Raw genomic sequence first — 11,203 nt, forward strand, 5'->3', positions numbered from 1 at the left:
TCATTTTTTCACAGTGCCCAGATCGTAGCCTGGTCTGGCCTTTTAATGTTTCCCTCTGCTTCTCTCTCCTCTTAACTGTTTCCACTCTCTCCTACTAGTTCTCACTCAGACTGTAGCTATTGCCATCACGTGCAGTCTTGGGCCAAACATTCAAACGGCATAAGCACATGTCAGAATATGAAATAAAAACACTTTTATATACACCTATATATAGACATACATTATGTATTGGGTTTTTATTGGTTTGTCTATTACCACTTTGAAGTTTGAAGGAGTTGACATTAAGACCACCAGAACCTGATTTAATGTGAGTTGGGCTTCGCTCATTGGCTGTACTTGGTTTTTCACAGGAAAAAAATGGCAGCCTGCATGGTCAGAAACTGTCTTGTATTACAGGTAAACAGTTCAAAAATGTTCCTAAAAACAGTAGAGGTGGCAAATAGGTAATGCAGAACCACAATCTTTAATCAGCATTGCCTTGTTTTACAGTTTGATCTGAGCTTTGTGAGCACACTTACTTAGAATGACTTGTCATTTACAAGGTAGCCCCGCCTTAAAGCAAACCCTGTTTCACTGTCAATCTGACTTTAAGTCGGACCAAAATCTACAAAACATCATGCTGTATCAAAGAAGACTTAAAACTAGGGACATTAGGAAGAATGTGGGTTTCACTTTTCAGACCCAGAGGCTCTGCCCACTATTTATTACTCAGTCTATGAGTGACATGCATAAACACATACATACTAAAGCATACAAATTGTTCCACTATTAACAATGACATGTTGTCTTTTTTTATCTTGCGTTTACTTTGAGGCCTCCTCTGCACGTCTTTTTTTTTTTTTATCCTTCTCAGCTTATTTTGCCATGATGTGGGAAGCTTGAAAAATAAAAAATCTACATTTAAAGCCCTTAAATTATGTTAAATCTACATTAAATACAGTCATTATGCTTAATCGAAATCACAATTCATACATGTTTTGTTGCTCTGTTTCACTAAAACAATTTACCACTCAACACTATTTTGCAAGGGCACAATCATCAATGTGAGGACCAGTGCAAAGCAGCACAAACCTGTCTTACTTTGTTTGTGTTTTTTGCCTCCGAGTGATTTCTTTTGTTGTTTACCTCAGTTATGAATGAGCCTCACATCAACCGGGATGGAGGTTTATTCTAAATGATCGGCCATCTCAATACTTTTGTTTATTTTTCTTCTCGTGCATTTCAATCAAGAAACTGAACTCCTGAACAATATGACGGTTACTTGTTATATCCCTTTATCAAAAACTCAAAACTGACAAGACAGATAACAAACCAGGCCACAAACAATGAGACACAAAGAAAAAAAAAATAAATCATTCATATAAGGAATGTAACAAGGAAACTGAATAAATAAAACATGTATTTTCGATTTGCTTGCTGTGACTATTTACAGACATGCCTAGCAAACGTAATAAAGATGCCTCACCTGACCCTTCATGTAGTATGTGTTGTCCTTTGCTTTTGTTTTGTGCAGTTAAGTCCTTTAACACACCCTTGTTGCAGATTCTCATTTGCTTTACAATCCAACTTAAGCTAGAATTTCAAGATTGAAAATTAGAAAGGAGCATGTATTAAATCAATTACTGGCCAGTTGGTTTTCCACTTGTTTAAATATTATTTCCTCTATATCAGTGATCAGTGATATCAGTGTTTCTGATTCCAGATGTTAAAATGGGAACTGATCAGAGGGAAAAGAGGAATTCTCCGACACCAACACCTAACCCAGACTGTAATGGTCTTGGTCCAACTTTTAGCCAACCATTATAAGTCATCAAGCCCAAATTGGCCACAATTGTATTGCCTCTACTTTACATCTATGCTTGGCTGTGATAGTTTTATACCACTGATCCAAAGGCTTCTGGATCAAATGTCTGGATGGTAACATACTCAGTCTCAGTCAATATGCACATACACTTTTACTCGGTTAGATGTTCTCACACACAAGAACACACAGTCCAAGACAAGGCATTTTGCTCCTTCAATCTCCCACGGACAAGAGTAAAACGACATAGATGCTAATTGATTTCTGTGCGTGTCTAAAGTGAATGTAACGCTCCACTAACACAACGGGCCGGATTTTTTCTCTTTTTTTTTCTTTTTTGGCCGCGTGGAGTTTCAGGTTTGAAATCAATTTGGCTGAGATGAAAGTTTTCAATTTCATTAGCTTGATCAAATGGAGCACTGTTAACAGGCAGCGGTAATAGAAAATCATTTAGGCCGAGCAGCTCACACACTCTCAAAGGACTGGTTAAGAGCTGCTCAGAGAGGGAGACATTGAAAGTGTGTGGTGGTGGTGGGGGGGAGAGAAAAAGAGGATGACAAGTGGGGATATATCGATGAGAGACAGTGAGAAAAAGAGGAGACAAAATGTGAGAAAGATGGGGGAAAGAGAAGTGTTTAGAACGAGGGAAGAGATGACAAGAGGAGACATATTGCATTTTAGATAAAAGAAGAGAAAGAGGGAGAGACGAAGTCTGAGCCACAATGGCAGGAGATAAGGTGATGGAGTGAGAAAGGTAAGAGGTAGAGAAAAGAAATGGGCATAGCAAATGCTTTTTAAGAGAGAGTGTGAAAAAGAAGTATGTGACAAAGGAGAAAGAATGGGAGTGGGAGGAGGAAAAGGACAGAAAGAAACAGAAAAGATTAAATATAAGAATGACTGATGACCTGTGAGAATGATTAAATGAGCAAAAATATCAGAGAAGAAACAGGATGCAAAGAAGAAGAGGAAAGAGGACAGGGGAATTTGTCTCTTCCTTTTGGGTGTCAGCTAAGCACTGGCCCATTAAACCCCTGTTATTGCTCCACAGATGTTTGTCAGAGAAAAATAGTGTTGTGTTGAAAGAACATAAATAAACTATTAGCCATCAAAAAACTCAGCAAGACAGCAGATCACCAGCTAAATATTATGACATATGAAGAAAAACAGCAAATCAGTCAGAGATGGAGGAGAGGAATACAGCGGCGAAGAGGAAATCTGAAAAATATAGAGATGCTTGAAAAGAATGGTAGATTAACTGATTGCACTGAGGAGGGCAAATATACCTGCATCACAGCTACAGGTTAAAAAGCAACCACACAAACTTTTTTGACAGTGATCATAATCTGGCCTTGGCACCAAGTATTGAAAACTGTCAAGAACCAACAAATAAAATCTTCTTATTCACTGATCAAACGGTTTCCATCTTAAGTAGTACTTTTTATTACCGTAGTAGTATTTGTAGACAAAGTTGTACTGCTACTTGATTTTAGACTTTCAACATTTGCAGGGTTTGACTCGTTTTGATAAATGAAGCAGGGATTCGTAGAAAAAGATGTTTATCGTCACAGTTAAAATATGAAAAGCCAACAGGTCACAGACAAATCACGCAAACATTTTGTGAGGGCGCATGCAGTATTTGTATTCTGAACATGTCATTAACATTACACATCACATCATAATAAAAAGGTGACCTGTCCAACTACTCGCAGGCAATAGGATGATGTTGCATTTTATCCTTTACACTCTTACGCATTCAGGAACAGACACGCACACTTCATGGCAATAAATTACATTCAATCAAAATTCAATAAGAAAATGAAAGCTAATGATAATCCGTTGTTAGTCTCTTCTCACTCAGTCTCTCTCTCTCTCTGCCACCCACAAGCACACTGGCTAATCAGCCAAGTGAAGCTAATGTAGGGGGAAATGTGTTGCTGATTAGCTCAACCTTAAACCCCCAGAGATGACTTCTAGACCTAGAGTAGCAGTCATACACACACACACACACACAAACAGACCCGCACACCCAAAATTAGTCCAGCTATTCATGCTAATCTGAAGGAAAATGACTTGCTCATTAGCAAGACCCTTAAACCTCTCGACAGGCCTTTGAAATTTAGCCGTCTCGTGGTCAAAGAGAGTATACAGAGAAATGCAGGCTCAGACACACACACACACACACACACACACAGAGGCTTGTGCAGAGGAAGTTGGACTATTCAGAAGTGTTCAGACTAGTAAGTTGACTTTCAGTAAATGCCTGTAGATTCTATTAATAGCAGAAATGTAAACAGCAGAGCATAATACACTAATGAGGATAAAAAGTCCACAGATAAACATAAAGATGATGCCTAAAACTTAAAATATATATATACTGTATATTCAATGCAATATATCCACAAAAGTAAGTAAAAACTAGAGGGGAAGTATGACAAGCTTCTGTTTATACTAAAAACATTCATACACACTCCAACTCTCTGCCTCAAACCTTAAACCTACTTTACCTTATCTCAGCTACCATCACCGCATGCTTGATCTCAACCCTTACCCTAATCCAAAATCCTAACCTTAAAGGACTCGCTTCACATTAAAAACAGTCAAAAAGCGCTTTGATATATCTAATATGTTTTTTAAATAATGTATTTCATTTCAGTTCACTTCAGAGATTCCTCCATGTACCACTAGAGGGATGATGCGTACCACCAGTGGTACCATAGTTTAAGATCCAGGGACGTGGTTTATTTAAGCACGCTGAACCTTTAATCCTAAAGCTCTAACTCTTAATTACTCCTTTTATGAAAAGATGGCCAAACTGACCTCACTATAAAAACGTCCTCTACCTGGCAGTCTGAAATGATTCTTGATTTATTATTATTTCAAAAGAGTCTTTGGAAAGGCTTTGCCTAAAGTCTAATTATACTCAATCTTGAGAAAGTTGCCAAGTTAAATATACCAACAAAGAGAGAAACGTGTGTGGGGGGTGTCTTGAAACTAATGACACACTGAAATGGATAAAAATGTGTCCATGAAATAAAATAACAAGGATTTAAATCATGGCAGCATAATTGGGGAAAAGCTGCAATAGCACTCCATTTATAACATATAGCTAAATAGCATTAAAGAAAAACATGTTCTGAGTTACTACTGCAGTTATGATTCATCGTTATGAATATAATATAATATCAGCTGTATTCTAGGCATTTTACTTTGTCACCAATATTGTGAGTCTATGATTTCACATTGTGATTCCCTAATAATAATAATCCCTAATAACAATCTTCTGTTGCATCTGTCAAATATACACCAAAGAGAGAAAATGTGTGTGTGTGTGTGTGTGTGTGTGTTTGTCTGTGTGTGTGTGTGTGTGTGTGTGTGTGTGTGTGTGTGTGTCAGTGTAAATACACCCAAACCCTACAGCAAACAGAGTGTCCTTCCTGATGAGTTTTACTGATATAGAAGGAAGGGTCAGGGGATGAATACACTCTCAAGGAAAGAGGAAAGTATCTCTCTTCGATCTCTCCATCTCTGTCACTTCCACTTCTTCTGTGTGATGAAAAGTTGGTCTCTTTATGACGATAAGAGCCAATTACTTCCCTTATCATCCAGGTTCTTGAGTCTGTGTGTGTATATATATATTTTTTTCCCCTAAAGGTGTATCCTAAAGGGATTCATTAAAGAATATAAAAATAAAATTGAAAGGACATGAAAACCACAATTTACCAGACCAAACCTGTGTTCCAACTGTATATTAGTAATACTATACACTATATATACTATAGACTAACTGTGTTTTTTAAATTTCACAATGGGGAAAAAGACAGCATGAAATATGCACACAAATGCCAGCTGGCACAAAATCTATCTATTTTTTTAGCATGGTGTTGGAAATGATTGGCCCACTGAAATGAAAGAGATACTTACAGCTGATGAAAAGTGAAACACATGTGGATAGTAGTGGCTCTGCTGACAACTCAGAAATTCAATAAACCTTGAGATTGCACATATAATGGGTATTGTACAGTTTGTGTATTTGAATTTAGCAGCAACTTGTTACTCTTCCCAGACCCTCACTCTCTGCTCTCTGTTCTGTCCTCTCACTGTCACCATGACAAAAAGGTCATGTGTCACAGTGGCAGAAAGAAAAAGGCTCAAAATGAAAGGGTATGATTTTCTATCATCATGGTGTTTAGCAGTCTCACACACTTCCAGCCCCCATGCACTCATGAGTAAATGTTAAAAGTTCACATTTACCATCTCTGAAATGTCTCTTGTCCAATTTAAAATCCTCTGTTACTTATTCTTCAGAGCTTCCTCTGTGTGTGTGTGTGTGTGTGTGTGTGTGTGTGTGTGTGTGTGTGTGTGTGTGTGTGCGTGTGTGTGCGCGTGCACCCGCATGCGCATATGTGTGTGTCAGTGAGTCAGCAAACCAGTGAATGAAACAAACAATGAGACCCAAAGAAAGACACAAACACACACACACACACACACACACACACACACACACACAGGGGAAGAGAGACAGGGTATAGTATAGAAAGGACAAGGGCAGAGTGAGAAACAATCAGAGTGTGTGTGTCAGTGATTTTACGTCGGTAATTATTAATGCTCTGTATTGCTTGAGTAATGGTGCATACTGCTGACATTCTGCTACAGGTTAACAGCGTAGTGCAAAGCGTAGCTCTCAAACACACAGGCGCACGCACACGCACACACACACACACACTTTGAATAGTGCAGGATTTCCTCCAGCGTTTGACTTGTAGTGTACAATCTGCCACATAGCTTATTCCACACACTCACAGAGCATTTAAAAAGGCGACCTCAACAAAAGTGAAGGTACTGGAGTGAGCTACTGAACACTGAGGTAATGTGTTTTAAATGATGTAAACACTTATGCTCTGATTTAGAAAGCCAATGAATGAGACTGTTTACTCAGACAGATTTTAAATGACACCAGCCAGCCAATCAGAAAAAAGCATTTTCCTTGGATATGCTATAAGAGCCAAAGGGTCCCATACATATTTATATTTAAGAGTTTGTTTGACTTAAGTGTTACTGTCAGTGCAGCAATTGTCTGTGCTCTCTAGTGGACAAGCTGTGTAAATCTATGTTGTTGGCATTTATGCACTGCAATCTCTTTTTCTTTTTTCAGACATGCAAGCCGATACTCATGTATCTGCGCTAAGAAAATATTATCTGAACTGTCTGTCAATACATTTAACATCACTGGTTGATGATACAGTATAACAGCAATAGACAGTAAAGATGCCACCTGTCACTTTAAGACAATTTAACCTTCAAACGTCAACAACGCCTGCAGCTAAATTTTACAAACTATGATGATAAATAGAAAAATCATTCATGTATTGACTTCATTTCTGATTTGCATGATCGTGTGGCAGGAATTCCCCCGTCCACCCGCCCTCAACACATCTCCTGCTGGGAACACAGAACAGAGTCATGACCCCCGCGGAGACTATTCAGCCTCTGAACATTCAAGACCAAACTAACTGTTTGCCTCTGAACAAGGGTCTCTCTGATGCTCAGCTTCTGAAAAAAAAAAACGGCAATGACAACCTGGAGGCGACCTGGATGATGAAATAACGGAGTGATGTAATTACAATGAAATGGAGTGACATGAAAATGGAAATGCCACTCAGGTTATAACGAGACAATGACACAAATAGGGTTAAGTGGGGAGATAAAATGCCAATAAATAACTTTGGTTAGAGGCACTACATGTCACAGCCCCTCTAATCAAAAAATTGCCAGAAACGATCCACACTGAAACTGAGCAAAATGTGTTTTTGAACGGTGGTGTGTTTCTGCGGCTGCAGTCAGACATGGGGGTGGAAAAAATCTGAAGTATTACAGATGACAGCTTCAGTATGGTTACATAGAGCAACATGCACACAAACACACAACACTTTCACACACGGGTGACTCAAGGCCTTTGTGACTCATCTGAAACACACCTACCGTAAATTAAAACACAAAAGCAATGATACACACACAATAATACAGAGAGAGAGTTGGTGTTTTGCTTTTTTAAACAGCCTTAGGTGGTCATTACAGCATTAGAGCCAGGCTACCCACATAAAAACTGTTAAACCAGAGCCAAGTCGAAATAGACCTTTTCCTATGTGTTTTCGTCTTTGTTGATTGTGTCAAGGGTTCTCCTGAAAGAGACACTACTGGCCATCCTAACTACCAAGGGAGCTACTACACAGTAGTCAAAGAGCAACATGCTCTTTAACAAAAAGGTACAGTCCTGGGGCATGAAGATCATTGGTCTGTATTTCAAGAGAAGAGAATGTTTGGTTGAATTCATCTTTTGGTTACTCAGCCGTTTTGTCGAGCACAGCTGTTTTCCGGCGCGTTGCCTCTGCTCGCCAGTTTCCTCTCCGGTCTCCTGTCTGTGTGCCGTGCGCTGCCACGGCCACGGCAACGGCGACCATTGCGCTCCGGAGCGCACAACGAAGCGACTGTTATCTGTTCAGTGAGCTGTGAGTGATCGGAGCTGATTAAAACATACACACGCGTACAAGCGCGCACACCACATACACAAAATACTCTCACGGGAATGTGATACTAATGCTGAGGACTGTCATTTGTGCGGAAAACGGAGGCGGACAATCGCGCACTCACATGGCTCCAAACCCAAAATAGCAGTCAGCCTTCTTTATCTTATGCTTCTTCGTCTTTATTCCCGGGAGTAAGTGGGTGGGTGGTGTTACCCGACCTGAATTCAGAATATCTCGCCCCTTAAGAGTTCAAGACAGTGGACCGCCATCTGCGCACACTGTAACAGGCTTTGAATAAAATGATGTTCTGATGTATCTGATCTTATATGACCGGTTACGCTGTATTCTGTGGTTATTATAAGTCACGCAGCACAAGTAAGACCATCAAAAGCCCTTTAAACACTTCTGTGTTGAAGCCAGTGCTTTTCATGCGCGCACAAGTAGAGGAGATCCTGACCTCTCCTCTTTCTTTCTGTTTTTTTCTATAATGTGAGCTTTTGTTAAGTTTTAGCATAATTTCACTTCAATTGCTTGGCAACTGGAGAGAAGTGTGGCTACCATACATCGGTTTTCTAGCAGGGACAGCTGGGTTTAAAAAGCGAATCATAGGAAACCCCTTCAGATCACCTCTGACAAGGGCCACTCATTTCTAAACCGGATTCCAGGAGCGCAGAAGATGTCGTGGGCAACGAGCCATTCTCGTATTTCCTTTCCAAATTCAAAAAGCAAGTTTTAATTCCATGCTTGTAGAAAAACGCTACTGGTCAGGTCAGTCCTCTCCGAGACTGTCTGACAAACACACGGGCCGGTCAGCCGCCGACTAGCCAGGGTTCGGGTGTCTCAGATGGCACCGGTTAGTACGCATCTGTCATCTGACGCTTCGGCTTAGTCAATTACTTATTATTCCACACACACGCATGGATACAGGAGGTGTCAAGGTGAATATGGGCTAATCGATCGTCATTTGGCAAAAAAAAAGAAAAAAAAGAAAATTGCTTCATTAAGATTTCCAGAGCGGTGTTAAAATGTTGGCAGACATTCTGTGAGCGACATATGGCAAACACAAGTCTCTTGTAATTTCATGACTTCGTGCAACTTGCGCCAGTTTGATACTTTGGTGATGAATACTGCGAGGATGGAGGGGTGTGCACATTGAGTTTAGAGTTGGATTCCCCTTTATCATCCTCTTTGCAGACTAGTTTCTAAGATCACCCCTCTCCAAGGCGCACCATAAAAGACAAAACATAACACATACGCAGTGGTTACAAATCCAGGGTGTCTTTGTGACTACAAAAAGTTACAGCATTCTACGATAGGACGGTAAAACAGAAAATGAAAGAAAGAAAATGAAAACCTGAGTGGGTGTGACATCTCCGATTTCCAGCCCAAAACAATAAGACAAGCGCATTTCTTGGCTGGAACTCATCAGAGATGATATTGTGATTATTTGGAAAGCTCCACCTGCAATGCTTGCTTTGATGGTGTGTCACATTTTTCTACTCTTTCAATAAAACAATCTTTCAAACTGGCAACAAGTTTTAGCCTACATATGCATCTCTTACCTTTCCACAGGAAAAGAAGAAGCGCTGTCTTCCAGAGGCAACAACCCACCGGCGCGCCACCCTTTCTCCACACAGTCTCCATCTCTCCTGTAGGTTAAAAAAAAAAAAACCTCCGGAACTGTTCACAATACGGACAAAAAGGGATCTTTTATTTTTTTATCTCTTTCCTTTTTTCGCCGAGACAGATCACCACCGCATCGGTGTCATTGGTAATCTCGGTTCTTAATAATCCCGCTGTGCTTGACCTAAAACACCGCACAGATGAGGTGTGGAGTAAACTATAAATCCTTCTGGAGTCAGTAATAAAAAAAAAAGAGAAAAACCTCCGATGGGCACCTCCGATGCAGGCTGACTTCTTTTTTTTAATCCTACCCCCCAAAACCAAAAAAGTCTGCGGTGTGTCTGCTTCAAACCAGAACCGAGCACTGAACCCGTTTCCCCCCCGTGATGAGCTTCTTCCACCGGTGCGCTCCTCCGCTTTATTTATCCAAACGGGACAGCTAAAGCTGAGGAAACCTCAACGTCTCTTCCTTTCTCATACTTTTCTCTTTTTCAAAAGTTCAAACAGACCAGCAGAGTGGACCTCCCGCAACGAATTAAAAAGTCCACGACTTCGTTTGCGGGTTTCAAACAACCAAACCAAAAGATAACTCTGTCACTTAAGGCTCATATAATTAAATCAAATCCAAATTAAATTCCGCTCGCCCTGCAGCAGCTCCGTCGTCCCCGTGTCTATCCTCCGACTATCCTCCTCTTGCTGTGTGTGTGTTATGTGTGTGTGTGTGCGTCTGGGCTCAACTTGAGAGGCTGTATACACTCGTCCGCGGGATGGAGGGAGGAGAGGACAGAAGAGGAGGAGGTCTGACGCTTCCACCAGCCGGCAGAGGAGAGGGAGGAGGAGGACGAGGGCCAGCTGAGGGTGCGGGGGGGTGTGAGGGCGGGATTTGGGGAGTTGAATGACAGTTAAGCAGCCAATGAAGGGTGCAGGAATTTAGTTGGGATTTAGTATTTTCATTTCTTTTTTATCATTTAAGATGTCTTAACGTGCTTTATTCTTTACTATTTTCATTTTTCATTTTTTTTGGAGAACAAAGACATCCACATACCACGACCAGAGGGACGTGATTTTTCAAAATAAAAGAAAAAGAGGGAAAATCTAAAATACACAAGAGTAAAGGCATGAAAAAGTAAATACAAAACAGCTCAGAGATCAGTGTGTAGGAAACAGGTTTAAGTGACTCTCCTGCAAAACTAAAACAGAAGTTTGGATATGACAGTTTAAAGATATCCCATCAGATGAGGCTCCACTCTGCGTG

At 40.4% G+C, this 11,203-nt stretch overlaps 1 protein-coding gene across 1 annotated transcript in view; it reads right to left on the reverse strand.

The window, feature by feature from the left end:
* si:dkey-215k6.1 (transmembrane protein 132C) overlaps positions 1 to 10,722 on the reverse strand; it is a 224,004-nt gene extending 213,282 nt beyond the window's left edge. Inside the window, exon 1 of the mRNA XM_019263743.2 lies at positions 9,888 to 10,722. Coding sequence (XP_019119288.2) covers positions 9,888 to 9,969 — 82 coding nt within the window. The 5' untranslated portion in view covers positions 9,970 to 10,722. The remainder of the gene's footprint in view (positions 1 to 9,887) is intronic.
* Positions 10,723 to 11,203: the final 481 nt, after the last annotated feature.

This window comes from Larimichthys crocea, chromosome III (assembly GCF_000972845.2).
Source record: "Larimichthys crocea isolate SSNF chromosome III, L_crocea_2.0, whole genome shotgun sequence".
Classification (NCBI taxonomy): domain Eukaryota; kingdom Metazoa; phylum Chordata; class Actinopteri; family Sciaenidae; genus Larimichthys; species Larimichthys crocea.